At 41.3% G+C, this 19666-nt stretch overlaps 1 protein-coding gene across 1 annotated transcript in view; it reads left to right on the plus strand.

Annotated features, from left to right (window-relative positions):
- MIPEP (mitochondrial intermediate peptidase) overlaps positions 1 to 19666 on the plus strand; it is a 108548-nt gene that overhangs the window by 65067 nt on the left and 23815 nt on the right. The window contains exon 17 of the mRNA XM_063444891.1: positions 13713 to 13834. Coding sequence (XP_063300961.1) covers positions 13713 to 13834 — 122 coding nt within the window. The remainder of the gene's footprint in view (positions 1 to 13712; positions 13835 to 19666) is intronic.

Consider the following 19666-nt stretch of genomic DNA (forward strand, 5'->3'; position numbering starts at 1 on the left):
TTCTTGTACTACGCATGCACAATCACTGTAAAAAAGGGAAACTCGGGCGGAGCCTAGCAGCGAACCTGGATAGCAGCAAACTCTCTGAGCTCCGCTCAAAACTGACCAAAAACGGCTGCATTTTCTAAAAAAAAGACCTGATAACCTCATAAAAAACGACACCCTGACTGCAGGAACGAGAATGGGCTGCAAAAAAAAAAATCTAAGCCAGACAAGAGCCCACCGGGCCGAGACATCAGAGACCTATTCCGGAGCTCACAGAGGGCCTCATGGGACAAAATGGCGCTAGCGGACGACTGCTCCTCTTACTCATCGGAAGACATGGCCATCGCCCCGATGGTGCAGACCACTCCGGCTACGAAGCAGTGCCAGGCCCCACTGGAGGCCACCACAGGCCGAGACCCGGTCACCGCCGCACAAATTAAGGCGATGCTGGCGGAACTCCGCACGAACTTGGCGGACGACCTAGCCCCCCTCAAAAAGGCAGTGGAACACACAACTGCCAAACTGGCCCAACTCGACACAACCCAGAGCAAGCACGATAACCGGCTCACTGCGGTGGAGAAGGGGCTAGCTACTTTAGACCAACACCGGCTAAAGACCGACCGCAGACTCGACAGCATGGAGGACCAGAGGCGAAGGCACAACTTAAAACTCAGGGGAGTGCCGGAACATGTGGGACTATCGGACCTACCTCACTTCGTCAGGAGATTCCTTGCAGCCCCATCTGCCTCCAAAACAGGCCAAATCTATAAGACTCAGCTGTATGGTCCGTCTCCCCAAGCCGCCCAACGCACCAGCCTCTACTTCTCCGGACCTCATCCTCCGCTTCAGCTCTCTACAAGACAAGGCCCTCTTACAAGCTGCGGTGAGGGGTAAAACGCCCATTGCCTTCGAGGGCGCCTCGCTGCTCCTTTTCCCGGACCTATCCAGGAACACACTCCTGTGGCGCCAATTCCTACGACCACTTCTTCAGCAGCTACGCACCAAAGAGGTGCCATACCGCTGGGGTCCCTCCCGCACGGTGCTGATAACAGCCCGGGACACTACTCTCCGCGCAGAAACATATCAGGAGTTAGAGGACCACCTGCGATCGCTGGGACTCCCCCTTAATGCTACCCCTGAAAGCAGAAACCTGTCACAAGTGGACTTAACTACGATCCGGGAGTTCGTACCTAGGGCGGCGGGGCCCATCTCATCCACAGGATACGGGACTTGACTGAGAGGTGGAAAGGTCTCAGCGGCGGCTGAGCGCTTATTCAAGTTCCTCTACACAGCCAGGAACTGTACAAGTTGTTTCACATTACCGATTCTGACGACCGCATGATCATATGTTGGACTTACATTTTTAATTTTTATATGGTTATATACTCTTATTGTTATGCTTGTATTAAGTCACTCTCTTGCCGTGCCTCCAACCCATACTCACACGGCACAGACTACATAATAACACCATCCAGGCACTCATTGACAGCATTTTAGACTATCTCTCTCCCCCACCCCTTCCACACTTCTATCTGCTGCACTGATCTCGACACCTACTCCAGAGGGAAGGACATCCACTTCAGCCGCGAATATACATACCGCCTATACTGCACTCCGGAATAACAATTATGCGGCACCACCACTCACACGACACTCGGGCAGGCTTTTACCACACAAACAAATGCATCTCAATTTACTAATAGACGCATGTCTCGCAACGAGACTATGCACACATACGATGAACCTCACAAATATACTCAAAGCGTTGCTGTTCCTTCTTAATCAATCCTGCTGTTAGTGATTACGAAGCAGACCTCTTCCCATATAAACCTAAGGCTAACAGGGATGTTTCCGGTTAGCAAAGTTATCTAGTTTATGTTAAGGTATTTATGTTAAGAATAAATAATGACAGCATCTTGTGAACCAGTAGCAATACACAGCTCACTCTTACCAAACTAATCGACAAATGTCAGAGCTTAATGTTTCCTAATTGAACTATTGTTTTCATATGTAACAATACCTCTAAGTTTTCTACATGTACCTTTCTTGATACCTACAAAAAATGTGCGCAGTTTTAACTATATACCACCACTGTACCATATATTGTCAACACCTGTCTTACTTTAGCTGTTGTGGCAAAGCAAGATTACTTGTAACTCTTAAGCGCTCCAAAAATAAAGAATTAACAAAAAAAAAAAAGAAAAAGGGAAACTCTGAGCCCTTGCAGTACTACTCAGATGCCAAAGATTCAAAGAACACCATAACTTTAGGAATACACAGGATGCATTGAGTCAGAGCATAACTGTAGGGAGCATTCAGCGGCTCCATGGAGAGTGTGGATCCTGCAAAGATTGCAAGACCTTGTCCAGGAAGTCCCACTAGGGGCTGTCCGAGTGACAGCCGCTAGAGGTGGGCTTGGGGAGCAGTGTAAACATTTCCTTTTCTCAGAATATTTGCCCCAGGACCAGTACATTGAGCTGTAGTGGTTCTGGTAACCTATAGGACCCCATTAAATGTCACTGTGACAGGCCAATGTTATGTTTGTGACCTGTCCTACAAATCAAATTTTTTTACTTTTATTAAGTATATTCTATTATCAGTGTGAGTTACTAGCAGTAATAGCAGCTAGTAAGAAGCACCTTTCTATTTACACATTGTATTAAATGCAGAAAAGAAACTAATAACTGCTAATGAGGCTTGTGTGCATAAAGGTTTAATCTTAGGATCTTGCTTATAAAAACAGCCTCTGGCCATAGCATGGAAATAACTGTTATTTCGATCCAAAAGTGCTTTACTTTTAGTGTTTTTGAGCTGAGAGTGTCAGTTTTACCAGGGTGATGACAGCCCGGATTATATTGCCAAGTGTGGAATGTATTGTACTTGTTACCTTTTCTAAACGTATATGTACAACTTTTATAGCAAAGTTTACAACATAGTGTTTTCATATGATTATCTTATCTTTCAAGCTTTCGCCTTGTTCCCATAGTAAGGGTTAAAGGGCATCTGTCATGAAATAATGAATGCGGGTAACCCATCAGAGAACAAAATACCATTTTATATATGCAGTACTAGCAAATCTGCATTATTACATACATTTTATTACATTTATTTTTAAAAGCATATATATCCATGCACTTGGCATTGTGGGATGTTGTGCACATCATACAGGATCGCTATGCAATTTCTATTAATTTAAACATATGCACAATTTATAACTTAAATGTATATCTGCTTTAAAATATATTGTGACTTTGATGGGCTATTATCCACTACAAACAAACTGAACCTCAGCTGCACTATGGGAGACGAACTTCCAGTAAACGCATTTTACACCGCACTAGAATTAGTTTAACATGTTAGTATTCTTTATTGCATCCTCTTTAACAGTAGAACATTTTCTATGGAATATAAATGTCATTGAACATGACCTAAGGTGGAAAAGTACCATCCCCTTTCCAAGTTCCACCTGGTAACATCAGATTTTTGTCATATGTTCTCTTGGATCCTTTGAAAACACAGGTGCTTTAATTTTGGCTGCATACAGTAGCAAAAAGCAAAATGGTAAAGTTCCATAACTTTCACAGAAATTCGAACTTTCCCCGTGTTCCGTTTCTTGTCGGATCCGTTTTTACTGTGCGTTGAAGAGAATACCATCGTTTCCCCTACTACAAATTATAGCTCCTAGCGTTCGTCTTGTTGTTAACAATAACCCACTTCCACACCTCAGGCGGCAGTCTGTAAATTTCTTCTATAATGTCAATGAAAGGTGTTAAATGGAATTTCTTGAGACAAGGTAATCAGACCAGGATTGATGTTATGATGAGAGAAAGGAGCCATTTTTAATAGTTACAGGAGTGATCAGTCATGCTTCTTGGTTACCTGTTAGCTACTTAATACCAAAGACAGGCAGCAACTTGAAACGCAGATCACCTGATACTGTGCCTTATAGCCCACCCGGAGAGGGTTATATAGGAGAGCTCAGTAGAAGCATACAGCATTGCAAATGAAGCAAAAATGGGGGGGGAGGGGGGAAATGTAACTCCCATAGACCTACATAACAAACAGGCAGTCAGTAGGTACCAAAAAATTTAAAAAGAATAACACTACTGACGACTGAGTGATAAGGGGCAGCCTTATTATAATTGCAGCAATTATTGCAAAGAATTTATTGCTAATTTATTATTATTTGTAAAGTGCAAGAAATCCCGCAGCTCTGTACAATTGGTGAACTAACAGATAAGTATTTGTAACCGGATGAGTTGGACACACAGGAACAGAGGCGGTTGAGGACCCTGCTCAAATGAGCTGCTGTTTTTATGACGTGCTAACGGATAGTCAATATGAACTCCTGTATTTGATTTGTCAAAGATTCAAACTGTTACTGCTTCTTACACAAAATAGTAAATTGTTGTGTTTTTATTTGCTGTGTGTCCTGTTTATGGTTAATTGAGGTTAAGAATGCCCGATTTTCTTAGAGGTTTTATCTTTAAGCTTTAAGAGGTTTTCCTTGATGTTGGTAGGTGAGCTTACACTTTAAACCTCTATTTTAGTGGGCAGATTTATTTTTGCTGCTACTTTCTAAACTTTTTGAAAAATCCATGATGGGAAAGATAGCTCCAGCAGTATGACAGTATCCACCCTACAGTGCATACTTGAAAACGAGAGGGATTGGGTTGATGAGATAAAATATTAAAACTTGTGTGTATGGTATAAATAAAGAAAATATCATTGTGCACTCGTTATGCATTACATAACAGTACTTTCATTGTGTTACCAATGACCCTGAAACAATTACTATGAGAACATATTTGTGGATCTTATAACATTAAGTACATTGGATTGAAGTACTGTGCTATACATATTTAGTATTATTTCAGAAACTTATATTTAAACTTAAAGGGATACTATAGGCACTAAAACAACTTTAGCTTAATGAAGCAGTTTTTGTATATAGATCATACCCCTGCAGTCTCACTGCTCAATTCTTTGTCATTTAGGAGTTAAATCACTTTTGTTTCTGTTTATGCAGCCATAGCCATACCTCCCCTGGCAGTGACTCTCACAGCCTGCGTTTTAAAAATGGTTTTATTTTCAATCAGATGTTAACTTACTTTAGAAAAAATATCTTCTGCTCTGTTATTTGAACTTTTTCACACACAGGAGGCTCCTGCAGGGTCTAGAAGGCCGTTAATAGAGCAAAAGATAAAAAGTTCTAAATTAAACAGAATTTGCGATAAAGGAAGTATAAACATTAGATTTCTCTTTACAAGGTGGGTTTAGGCATGCTGTGCATGTTACTTGCAGGCAGGTGTGACTAAGGCTGCGTTAAAAAAAATATTTAACTCCTAATTGGCAGAGCATTGAGACTGCAGGGGCATAATAACACTGCTTCATTAAGCTAAAAATTGTATGGTGACTACAGTGTCCCTTTAACCCCTTAAGGGCCAAACTTCTGGAATAAAAGGGAATCATGACATGTCACACATGTCATGTGTTCTTAAGGGGTTAAAGGCTGAATTTGATTGACTTCAGCTTTTATCTCTAAACTATATTATGCAACGTGTAAAACAGCAAAGTAATGTGGACAGAATCTTGGATGTAGGAGTCATTAAACAAACATGTCAAAGTGATATAAGCACATTCTCCTTTTATCCATTAACTACCATTCACATTGTATATTTAATTTTACTGATATTTTTATTTTTGTTTGAACTGCATAACCTTTTAATAAGTCTTACGTTCATGGTGCTTGTTAAATAACTCGGGATATGACGTGAATGCCCCTGATTTAAGGAACAGATGTAAAGCAGACATTTCTTGATAAAGTCATCCAGTTAAATAGAGAAGTCGTGTAAAATCAAACTCTATAGCAAACATATGTCAATAACCTGTTTTAAAAAGAAAAATCTATGTGTGCAAAACACTGAACATCATTTGAGCACAAAGGGATCCTGTAGTGATACCGTTCCAAGTTGATTTTCCTTTGTCTGAATATATTTTTCCTGCCTTATTAGGTTGCACAGTATGGCAGGCACTTCACATATTTATATTTCACATATTCCACTTAAGCCGTTAAGAAGAAAGAATAGTAAATGTGTTATTTTTTTCCATTTAAAACATGGGATGCATAGTTTGTATGTGGAGTATTGGTGATTATTTGGTGATTGTGAAGGAACAGCCCCATCACTTGTTTCGACTGATTTTGTGGATTTATATTAGTTTTATTTGGTTTGTTGCCACTTGGTTTGATTCCCGAACAAGGACCATCCGAGAACCTCATTAGAACTTGGAACATTAAGTATTCTGTACGAAAACCACAAATGAAACAATTAATAGAATTCTCCACTGGGTGGCTTGGGCTTGGCGGATGGACTATTTTGGGTTTAGACCTCGTGGCAGGCCAGTCAAAACTTCCCCGCGATGGAGATTAATAACTACTGTACCGATCTGAGTGATTTTTAGATATGATGGTCACTCATATCAGGGCTATCTAGGGATGGGATTTTTGCAGGGTTTCCATGTATTTTGGGGGTACTTTTGGGGTGTTACAAAATTGTTATACTTTTCTGTACTTGGAGATAGTTTGTACAGTTCCAGGCACAGGGGAGGAGTTTACTGACTATAAATTTGATGACTGTACTCTCATTAAACAGTTCTACTCCCAGCATTAAGCATTGGCTCGTGTGGGGGGATATGCGATACTGGCAATATTTCACTCAGGATTATTGGTGCTGCTTTTATTTGGGGGAAAAGGGAATCCGTGGCGGAGATATTCTGGCGGTCCGCCACAGTGATTATATGGTATATTCTGTATATAATACATAGGTGTAAAAGTGCAATATGGACAAATATGCACCGTATGCATATTATATTTTTATAAATATAAATATAAATATTTTTCAGGAGCATAATGAGCACTGGGAAAGGAGATTCCCAAAATTCCAGCAGAATGGCAAAAATAAGTTTGTGTCTGCCCAACACAATTGCAGGCACTAGATTAGGGGTAAAAAAAAAAAAAACACCTCCTATCAAGGGGAAGTGTGTTCACAAAAGTGCTTTAGTGAAAATCTAAAAACAGCAGCTCTATACACTTGTGTGGAATACCCTCTTCTCCACACTCTTCTATAAACACAACAAACCTCAAGTGGTATTAAAATCTACACCATAAGTGGAGCGTTGTCATAATTGTATAAGGGGTAGCTTACCCCAAGTTATCTTGATGAAACCATAAACATAAGGTACATAAAAGAAAAAAACAAGTACAATATGGTGCAGATGGTAATGAAATTTGAATAAGTTTTAATTATTGGAACACTCACATTTAAAAGAGCCTATAAATATTGGCTCTGTAAACTGGCTTGTATGCTCTTAGGGCAGCATCACACCACTCCACTTAATATTCACTCAGAGAAAGATAAAAGGGAGAGAGGCATTCAATGTGTAGTATATCAATTAAAAACTCCATAAATTATAAAATCGGTATTAAGCTCACCTTCTTCAGAGCCTTAAAGTCCTGGCTCTAAGGGTAACCAGTATAATAGATAAGATATGAAAGAGAGCGCATATAACGTACAAAAAAACCTACGTGGTCACTAATACAGGGAGTGCATAATTATTAGGCAACTGAGTATTTTGACCACATCATCCTCTTTATGCATGTTGTCTTACTCCAAGCTGTATAGGCTTGAAAGCCTACTACCAATTAAGCATATTAGGTGATGTGCATCTCTGTAATGAGAAGGGGTGTGGTCTAATGACATCAACACCCTATATCAGGTGTGCATAATTATTAGGCAACTTCCTTTCCTTTGGCAAAATGGGTCAAAAGAAGGACTTGACAGGCTCAGAAAAGTCAAAAATAGTGAGATATCTTGCAAAGGGATGCAGCACTCTTAAAATTGCAAAGCTTCTGAAGCGTGATCATCGAACAATCAAGCGTTTCATTCAAAATAGTCAACAGGGTCGCAAGAAGCGTGTGGAAAAACCAAGGCGCAAAATAACTGCCCATGAACTGAGAAAAGTCAAGCGTGCAGCTGCCAAGATACCACTTGCCACCAGTTTGGCCATATTTCAGAGCTGCAACATCAGTGGAGTGCCCAAAAGCACAAGGTGTGCAATACTCAGAGACATGGCCAAGGTAAGAAAGGCTGAAAGACGACCCCCACTGAACAAGACACACAAGCTGAAACGTCAAGACTGGGCCAAGAAATATCTCAAGACTGATTTTTCTAAGGTTTTATGGACTGATGAAATGAGAGTGAGTCTTGATGGGCCAGATGGATGGGCCCGTGGCTGGATTGGTAAAGGGCAGAGAGCTCCAGTCCGACTCAGGCGCCAGCAAGGTGGAGGTGGAGTACTGGTTTGGGCTGGTATCATCAAAGATGAGCTTGTGGGGCCTTTTCGGGTTGAGGATGGAGTCAAGCTCAACTCCCAGTCCTACTGCCAGTTTCTGGAAGTCACCTTCTTCAAGCAGTGGTACAGGAAGAAGTCTGCATCCTTCAAGAAAAACATGATTTTCATGCAGGACAATGCTCCATCACACGCTTCCAAGTACTCCACAGCGTGGCTGGCAAGAAAGGGTATAAAAGAAGAAAATCTAATGACATGGCCTCCTTGTTCACCTGATCTGAACCCCATTGAGAACCTGTGGTCCATCATCAAATGTGGGATTTACAAGGAGGGAAAACAGTACACCTCTCTGAACAGTGTCTGGGAGGCTGTGGTTGCTGCTGCACGCAATGTTGATGGTGAACAGATCAAAACACTGACAGAATCCATGGATGGCAGACTTTTGAGTGTCCTTGCAAAGAAAGGTGGCTATATTGGTCACTGATTTGTTTTTGTTTTGTTTTTGAATGTCAGAAATGTATATTTGTGAATGTTGAGATGTTATATTGGTTTCACTGGTAAAAATAAATAATTGAAATGGGTATATATTTGTTTTTTGTTAAGTTGCCTAATAATTATGCACAGTAATAGTCACCTGCACACACAGATATCCCCCTAAAATAGCTAAAACTAAAAACAAACTAAAAACTACTTCCAAATATATTCAGCTTTGATATTAATGATTTTTTTGGGTTCATTGAGAACATGGTTGTTGTTCAATAATAAAATTAATCCTCAAAAATACAACTTGCCTAATAATTCTGCACTCCCTGTATATGATTTAACTAAATCAATAGAAATAGTACCCAAGGTACCCTCTAGGTGACAGCAGCTGAAACAAAAAAGAGAATTTTCCCAATTCTTATATTGAAATGCTAATAGATATTGTCACCGCTTAGAAGATAATCCCCTTGAAAAGTAACAAGGGTGCACACATTTAAAAATGTATCTGAAAGACTGTAACAAAAAACTGTAACAATAAAACAATGTAAATGTCTCTAAAAAGTCCAAAATCTATATCTATATAATTCAATAAATTTTGGACTTTTTAGAGACATTTACATTGTTTTATTGTTACAGTTTTTTTGTTAGTCTTTCAGATACATTTTTAAATGTGTGCACCCTTGTTACTTTTCAAGGGGATTATCTTCTAAGCGCTGACTATCAGCGTAACCAGTATAATGCCTATATATTTTTTTCTTTATACAGGTGTATACTTTACATTTGTTCTTTTTATGTTTTACATTTTTTTTTGTATAAAACATTTTTGTAGTAGTCGATTGGAGCTTTCAGAATCGTCACTGGGGTGGTGCCCTCCCCTTTATATTGGCACAATACTTGTTACCCTCAGAATAAGGACTTTAAGGTTCTGAAGAAGGTGAGTTTAATACAGATTATATAATTTAATTGTTTTTATTTGATATACTACACATTGGATAAAGTTAAAAAAGATAAGGTTAAAAGATAGAAAAGAGGTGCTGCAATCACCTATGTGAGTCACTTTTTCACATTCAAGTGAGAAATATAATAAAAGATAAATGTTGAGAGCACTCCAAATGACCATGTGAGTGTGACCATTTATTCTTTAAGTTACACAGAATTCTTACGTTACCATCCTATGTTGTGTTTTTCCTGTTTGTATTTTGATCTACCGGATTGGTCAAAGTGTTTACTTAGTGATTGATCAAAAGTGTGCAAATAAGAGTAACGTGCAACTTTATTTGGAGTGCTCTCCCCATTTATCTTTTACTACACATTGGATGCCTCTCTCCATTTTCTTTCTCAGAGCGAATATTAAGTGGAGTGGTGTGATGGTGCCCTAAGAGCAGACAAGCCAGTTTACGGAGCCAATATTTTATAGGCTTTTTTTAAATGTGAGTTTAAAATTAATCATTCAGTGGCGTACACACAACCAATGGGGCCCCGGTGCGAAAACTGATCCGTGGGCCCCCCCCCAACCCCCTGCGCTTACTCTACTCATGGCAGCGGGCACCTGGTCGCATGTACGCCAGTGCATGCTGATACACATACACTTAAATGACCACTATAGATACTCAGATCACATCAGCTCGTGAAGTGTTCTGGGTGCCAGGTCCCTCTAGTTTTAACCCTGCAGCTGAAAACATAGCAGTTTCAGAGAAACTGTTTCACTGAGGGTTAATCCAGCCTCTAGTGGCTGTCTCTAGTGACAGCCGCTAGAGGAGCTTCCGCGATTCTCACTGTGAAAATCACAGTGAGAAGACACTGAACGTCCATAGGAAAGCATTGAGTAATGCTTTCCTATGGGGAGTTTGAATGCGTGCGCATTCGGAGCTGAGAGGCGGATCGGGCGGAGAGATCCCCAGCGCCAAGGGAGTCCGGCGCTGGAGAAAGGTAAGTGCTGAAGACACACACTCTCACGAACAAACGCATACACACTAGTTAACAGACACACACACACACACTCTCAGAAACAGACGCATACACACTAGCTAACAGACGCACACATTTACTGACAGACACACACTCAGTGACACATAAACACTCACTTACAAAACACACACTCACTGACAGACACATACTCACTTACAAAACACACACACAGTAACACACACACACACTCTAATACTAACACACACACACACTAATACTAACACACTCTAACGCTAACACACTCTCTAACACACTAACACACCCACACGGTTATTTTTTTTTTTTATTTAATCCCCCAGCCTTCTACCTTTGGGAGTGCTGAGTGGATTCCCTGGGGTTCAGTGGTGTAACCCAGCGGGCAGGCTGGCGCGTGCGTGAGGGAGCACTCTCTCCTGGGTGCTCCCTGTTCAGCTCCCTCGCGCGCAGCGTACTGATATCGGAACCGGAAGATGACGTCCTCTTCCGGCATCAGTGCGTGGGAGCTGGGCAGAGAGCGCTCAGGGGAGAGTGCTCCCTCGCGCGCGCGCCAGCCTGCCCACCGGGTGTCACCAGGGCCAGCCTCGGGGAGCCCTGAGGAGGCCGGCTCCTGGGCCCCCCAGGAGAAGAGGCCGGCCACAGTGGGTACATAGCGGGTCGCAGGTGGGCCGGGCCTGGTCGCAGCCGCGACCCCGGTATGTACGCCACTGGTATCATTCAAATTCCATTACCATCTGCACTATATGGTACTATTTTTTTTTTCTTTTCTATTTTATGTACCTTATGTTTACGGTTTCATCAGGATAATGTGGGGTAAGCTACTCCTTATGCAATTATCACAGCGCCCCCCTAGATTAGGGATGCTCCAAAGGTAGATACCTAGATGTTTTAGAACTACAACTCCCATGGTGCGTTGTATGCCTTTAGATTGACAAAGCACCAGGTGGGACATCTGAGTTCGCTGTCCAGAAGAGTGCAGTTCTAGGAACCGCTAAGACCCTTAAACTCCCAGGCCTCTGGTAGAGGACCCGAGAAGGAGGAATAAATATACCACCCAGGAGGGGTGCAAAAATCAAATAAAAATAATAATAAAAATAAATAAATATATATATGTGTGTATGTGTGTATATATATATTATATATGTGTGTGTGTGTGTGTGTGTGTGTATGTGTGTATATATATTATATGTGTGTGTGTGTGTATGTGTGTATATATATATTATGTATGTGTATATATATGTATATATATATATATTATATATGTGTGTGTGTGTATGTGTATATATATATGTATATATATATATTATATATGTGTATATATATATATATTATATATGTGTGTGTGTGTATGTATATGTGTATATATATATATATATATATATATATATATAATATATGTGTGTGTGTGTATGTATAAAATACATACCAATAGAGTTGTGGTGGGGAAATAAGTGTGGATGAAAACCCCTTCCACCTGAAGTAAGTGGATAGGTAATACATTGCTAAACACAAATACACACACCAGTCAAGCCATAAGACTTGCATTTTCCTCAGAAATCTCACTTTTAACAGTGCTCTCACTACTGCAAGGGATTCTGGGCATATGCCTACCCACAATCCCTTGCAGTAGTGAGAGCATTGTTAGAGTGAGATTTCTGTGGGGAAAACAAGTTAAATGGCTTGACTGGTGTGTGTATTTGTGTTTCGCAATGTATTAACTATCCATTTAAAATACATACACACTTTAGAAATACATGATGCACCATCAAAGCCTGAATTGCAATGATAAAAAAAAATATATAAACCCACCTATTTGGCTGACTTCATGCCCCACCAAATGTCACACTTCAGGATGGACTGTCCCTTTTTCTGATTCAAATCCCTTATCCCTCTTGTGTGCCACTATGTCCATCTTTTATGAGGATCTCCAAATACATAGCTGTGAATGAGTTCATCCCCATGCTCAACAGCGATAACAAGTGCAGAGTGTGCACGGGGCATGATTTGTGACTTATTACGGTACGGCAGAAAGTTCACTGTGCTGCTGTCGCAAAAATCATGCAATTTACGTCTTCCATGTGTGTTAGAAAATGCGCAGATGTGTTTTAGAACTGGTAGTTGCAGTTTTTGCATCAAAACTATTAAAAGCAAGTTAAGTTTGCCACATTTATATTCCAAACCCGGAGAGTTGTTTGTTGTTAGACTTGCTTGCTAGGGTACACTGGCTGGCACAAGCATCAGTAAAGATCAAGACTACACAGTGTAGGTACAAAACCATAAGAAGTGCGTGGAAGCAACGGAGGTCGCACACACACCCTTTGCAAGACCCGTTCTTTTTGCTACAGACTCTAAATCAGGCTGATCGTTATTACGAATGAGAACATGAATGCATATTACATTTGATATTTTTCCATAAATTTATGGCATAAAGTGTTTGAGCAAATTTGTGGAGTTTTAGATCCAATATGTTGGGAGATAGCTTGGGGGCATTTTACTCAACAGGTATGATGGCAATTGTGGTATGAATTAAGTCAATGAGTTTACTTTATATTTTTTTTAAGTGCATCTGTCATGGGGAAAATTACTTAAGGCCTCTTTTCTAAGATTGAAAAATGTATCTATGTGAAAATGTTTGTATATTTAATTTAGTGACCTCAGATGGCATTGCAGTAAATATGAGGACCATTAGTGACTCCATGTGTCTGGCTAACACTGCAAACTTGAATGCCAAAAAATAAACCAATACGGTCTTCAAACCCCTTTTTTATGTTCTTATACGCACATGTTGCTGATATTGTGGCTTTGCTGAGACTGACCAAAACCAGGCTGGTACTAGGCACTTATGTTATCTGATTTTGGCACGTGTTTAAGGGGCAGTTAGTTATATCCCTTTTTTATGTTTCCATCTGAACAAGTTATGTTCTAATTGTTTGTTTATTTCTCTGTTGCAGGCTTGGCACTTGCGATTTAGCCATCTTGCAGGATATGGTGCCAAATATTACTCTTATCTGATGTCAAGAGCAGTTGCCTCCATGGTATGGAAGCAATGCTTCATGAAAAATCCATTCGACAGGTAAGTTAAAGGAGGAACTTTATTGGAAATCTCAACCCTTAAACTTACACTAAGCACTTATTTATCTGAGCAGATCTATAGGATTGGAAGAACCTCCCTTGGGACCCTGATCAGCATGACCCCTTTTGTGTGTTTTGGGCCCTCTGCCAGCACAAGTACATGTAAAAATGTCAGTGCTGACACTTGGTGTTTATATAGCCCTGCTATTGTTACAAGCTGTACCGGAGAGATAAGCCAGAGCTCATTCCTCTGTGAACCTCTGTAAATAAAGCATACTTCTAACATTGTTTGTTCTCAAAGACCTTATCATAAACCCCTATCACAGAGGAATCTTGCTATTAAAAAAATTGATTTTGTCTGTTTACCTTACAGAAAAGTGTTCATCTAACTGGCAAAAAATGATATAGCACTTTGCCCTTCAGTAACCTGAATTTTGTAATTCAATATATCCCTGGTAATTATTATTTGTAAAGCATCAACATTTATTTATTTATTTAAAAAAATTTTTACCAGGAAGGATTCATTGAGATTTCTCTCGTTTTCAAATACCGGTATGTCCTGAGTTCACAAAACATTGCATTGATACAATAGGGAACAATAAAATACAAAAACAATATTTATGCACAATATATACAAAATTTAACATAGAACAGGTAAGAAACATATAATCAACCATGACAGGTACATTCTGGTTTTGAGATATGTAGAGAGGGATCTCTTAAAGAATTGTTTGGCCTGCCGAAGATTTGAAAGCGTGCGAGAGGTCGTTCCATAATTGCGGTGCTCTGTAGGAAAGAGGATCGAGCAGCTTTCTTTTTGTTTTGCGGTAGACTAAACATATGAAACATACAGGTAAATTAAACAATATTAGCTAGACTTACAGGAATAATAGATGTTGATTGACCCTGTGCCGACAATCTTACATTTTTAAGGTAACTTCCCTATTAGCAGAAAAGAGATCCTAAGTGTAACGGAGCTACCTGTACCCCGGCTGGGTACCTCCGCCAAGGACCACTTCCAAGCTGGAGCAGGGGACAAACCGCAGCACTTCTGCCCACAGTCGCCGTGGCTTGACTGGGGCCCTGGAACCGCTCCTTCCTGGAGCCGAATGGGGAATTAGCTCTTGTCCTTACAAGGACTTTCTCCGTTGAATTTCCTGCAAGCTGGAACAGCAGACACAGGAGTAAATCTTCTTTCCCTCCAATAACAGGACGACACACAGTTTTGGAGTTTAAGCTGGAATAGGGTTTAATGGAGGCACACTGGCCTTTTTTATGCAAGTTTCCCAACAAGGGTAACACCCAGGTGGGCCTTGTTGTGCACAGGGAACAACCAATAAAACAGTCATACAGTGAGACACTCCCATACACAAACAATAGAATCCCTCCTCTGTTCTTGGGAGATAATTGAATCAGGAACTGTACTAATCTAACCTAATTATCTCCAAGCACAGAAAAACATACAATTTTATGAAACCCCAAAAAGTACCTTTTAAAACACACAAAACAAGCAGGCTCCTCCAAGAACTCGTGGCAAACTCACTTGAAAAGGAGAGTTTGTCACAACAAGGCTTTCATTTTGCTTCTTTCAAATAATTGTACATTGTGCTATAAATCTACCATTTAATTCTCACATATTTTTTTTAGATTAACCCCACCATCTAGCCCCCCTGAGCCCCTCATGCCTCCATAAATATAGTAAAATTCTTACTGTATTCAAGCCAGAAGCTGTAACTCTGCATGCTGTTAGACTCAGAAAAACAAGCAGTCTGCTGACATCATCAGAAGTGGCATCCTGATCCAATCACAGTGCTTCCCCATAGGATTGGCTGAGACTAACAAAGAGGCAGATCAGGGGCAGAGCCAGCATGATTCAAACATAGCCCTGGCCAATCAGCATCTCCTCATAGAGATTAATTGAATCAATGAATCTCTATGAGGAAAGTTCAGTGTCTGCATGCAGAGGGAGGAGACACAGTGCTGCCCTGTGCTCTGCTGACAGCAGATCTGAGTGGATTGAGGTGTTTTTTTATGCCTCAATCAACTCGGAAGTCCCTCTGGTGGCATTCTGAGTGACTGCAACTGGAGGTGTTCCTAGCTTTCAATGTAAACACTGTATTTTCTTAGAAAATACAGTGTTTACAAGAGAGAGGCTGCAGGGAGCTATAGATCTCACCTGAACAACCTCATTAAGCTGAAGTTGTTCAGGTGACTATAGTGTTCCTTTAACAACTTGGAACATTTCTCACCACAGTGTTCTACTTGTTCATCTTGGTGGCCACAATTCCTGTAGACAACCACGAGGTGGCGGCCATCTTGTTTGCATGAACGCAGGCAGCAGTGTTAGGGCATGAATCAACTGGAACTAAAATCGGATAAGGAAACTCCCGAACACTGCTGGACTTCCATCATCGCCTGCGTTCGATTCTATTCAACTTAGAAGGGCACTGTTCGGTGAGATCATTCATCTGGATGAAGGGAAACAAGCTCCAGAGTAAGACTATTGACTCTGTTCGGTAGTTTGTTTGTTTTCAAACTACCAAACTAGAAAGATCGCAAACCCTGATTTTCTGGAACTGTTTTGGGCATGGGACCATGCCTGCGGACGGTCAAATAAATGACTTCCATAAAATTCCTGACCCCTGAACTGATCTGGGTGATTTTTGGTTATGTTGGTGACCCAATTATCTCCCAATTATCTTGTGTGGGAGTGCATTACATTGTAAATGTGTTATTAGTTTGGAAGTTTGTGTCCCTGTCCCCAACAAGGTCCATGTGGGTGTCACCCTGGCATGGGGACTTGCACAAAAGGCCAGTGTGGCACCATTAAAATCTATTCCAGCCTGTACTCCAAAACTGTGTGTCGTCCTGTTATTGGAGGGAAAGATGATTTACTCCTGTGTCTGCTGTTCCAGCTTGCAGGAGATTCAACAGGTAAAGTCCTTGTAAAGACTAGAGCTACCAGGTCTGAGTGTCGTCCAGTGCCTAGGGGTGTCTAGAGCTAATTCCCCATTCGGCTCCAGGAAGGAGCGGTTCCAGGGCCCCAGTCAAGCCACGGCGACTGTGGGCAAGAGTGCTGCGGTTTGTCCCCTGCTCCAGCTAGGAAGTGGTCCTTGGCGGAGGTACCCAGCCGGGGTTGTCCCCTGTTCCAGCTAAGAAGCGGTACTTGGCAGGGATACCCAGCCATGGGTACAGGGAGCTCCGTCACAGGTGGAATTTGTGAGAAGAAAATAGAGGATTTTCCCAGAAATAATTCATAATTGTAGTCTGTCTACATATTGAGGTATGAAGCATTTATCAAGACAAAATCAATAATTGTAGGCTATCTACATATTATATCAAGGGCATCTACATTTATTGTACAATAATTTCCTTTGGAAACTCTTATCTTCTATTTTACCAGCGTGACAGACCACCTGGCACCCCGACTGGGTACCTCAGTCAATCACTGCTTCCTAGTACTAACTGTACTAATCTAACCTAATTATCTCCAAGCACAGAAAAAAAACATACAATTTTATGAAACCCCGAAAAGTACCTTTAAAACACACATCCCCTGATAGCCCCGATCTGGGTGAACAACATATCCAAAAATCACCCAGATCAGTTCAGGGGTTCAGGAATTTCCTGGAAGTCAAAGTTTGACAGACCGCACGCATGGCCCCAAGCCCAAAAGAGTTCCAGAGAATCAGGCTGTGCAGCCAGTCTACTTCGAGGATTCGAAATAATGTTCAAAATACTGTGGATAAAGTCAGTGTATGTCTTCCATGAAAGGTATAAGTTTATCAGTGTTCGTGCCGTCTTATTTGAGTTCCATGCACTCGAAGACCAAACACCGCTGGAAGCGTTCGACTAAACAAGATGGCCGTCGCCACGTGTTCAAATACCACTTCAGGAATTCGAAGTGCTGCTTCGAAAGTTCGAATGGTTCCTGTAAGAAGTCCCAGAGGCACAAACAGTGTTTTTAGACAAAGTCTACCACAGGGCCATAGTCACAGGGCAGAAGGCTGGCAAACAGCCCCCTCCAAAAGCCAGTGGTGACGTTACTTTCGTCACAACCAGGTTCAGTGTCTGGCGCTGAAATAGAAACCTAGAATGTGACGGCAAATAAGAACCTTTCGGCCCATCCAGTCTGCACAATTTTCTAAATACTTTAATTAGTCCCTGGCCTTATTTTATAGTTAGGATAGCCTTATGCCTATCCCACGCATGCTTAAACTCCTTTACTGTGTTAAATGTTAGTGTGATTCTCGCTTAATGGGACACTGTAGTCACCAAAATAACTTTAGTTTTCGAAAGCAGTTTCGGTGTACAGATTATGCCCCTGAAGTCTGCTTAATTCTCTGCCACTTAGGAGTTAAATCACTGTTGTTTCTGTTTATGCAGTCCTAGCCACACCTCCTCAGGCTGTGACTCACACAGCTTGCAGGAAAAAAAATAGTTACATTTTTCAATCAGACGTAACTTACTTGTTCTTAAATTTTATCTCCTGCAAGGTCTAACAAACTATTAACAGTGCAGGATACATGCTGTGCAATAAAGGAAGTGTAAACATGAAATCTCAATTTACAGGAAGTGTTTAGGAAAGTTGTACAAGTCACATGTAGGGAGGTGTGACTTGGGCTTCATAAATAAAAGGGATTTCATGCCTAATTGGGAGAGAATTGAGAAGTAAGACTGCAGGGGCATGATCTATACACAGAAACTGCTTTAATAAGCTAAAAGTGTTCAATGACTGAGATTTCTTGCTGTAAAGCGCTGTGATACCCACACTGCATATTTAGTTATTCCCTAAATTGTAATTTGTGAAGAATCCTAAGTGAAATGTAAGTGAGTTTTAATTTTCAGTGTGTTTATACTGGGGGAAAAAATCATCAAGTTGGCTATCTTGGCCTAAAATGTAAATTCCAACAGCTTATTATTAAGTAGATATAAGCAGAGAGGATGTGTCAGGTTGCTAATGGAATTTGGGGGGTAACACCTAACTATGAATATGAAAGCGAAAAGAAAGAAAGGAAGGATCGGAGGTGGAGACTGTCTCATACCTCACGAACCTAACCTTTATAAATGGAAGGGCAACCCATAAATAATGAAAAAATAACCTTTAATAAGTATAGTATAAAAAACAAGAATTGGGGCAGAGCCTGACTGCCAAGCAGACTGGACGTGGGCTGCGTGAGCTCCTGATCTTGGCAGAGCTATTAATCGAATTTATTACAGGCAGGCAGCAGATTAATCGGCAAAACTGCTCTTATTGATGATTGGGTGCACTGGTCAATCGAGCAACCCAAAACTTGGGGCTTCCCTCACTTGGAATGCCCGAGCTGTAAACTCCGTGGCCTAATTGCGAATTGCATCTGACCGATCTACACCCCTCCCTCCCCCTTTGGACCGGCGGAGGTCATCCCGGTCCCAGGAGTCCACTTACCGCTCGCAGTTGTATCCTCCAGTAACCACTCAGTCAGACCACGTGGCCACCAAGATGGCAGAGAGCGGCACCAGAAACACAGCCTTGTGAGTGGCAGCATCACTAGCCAGGCTGGACCACATCTTTGAGAGTTTCTGGTCCCTTTAAGCGGCAAGGCATCAAGAAAAACGGCTACCCCTACAAACCACAGGCAAGGCTGAGAAGCAACTTACCAGAAGGAACACGAGCACAAGGTCTCCGCACTGTTCCAAGCATGACCAGATGGATGGAATGTCCCCCTCAAAAGCAGATGCTGGCTGATGCGGAGCATACCCTCACTCCTGTTCATGAGGTGTTCGGAGTAAAGCATGTGGCGTTCGAAGTCGGGCTTTTACCCTGTATCCGGGGAAATCTTCCTACAAGACT

The sequence above is a fragment of the Pelobates fuscus genome, chromosome 1, assembly GCF_036172605.1.
Source record: "Pelobates fuscus isolate aPelFus1 chromosome 1, aPelFus1.pri, whole genome shotgun sequence".
Classification (NCBI taxonomy): domain Eukaryota; kingdom Metazoa; phylum Chordata; class Amphibia; order Anura; family Pelobatidae; genus Pelobates; species Pelobates fuscus.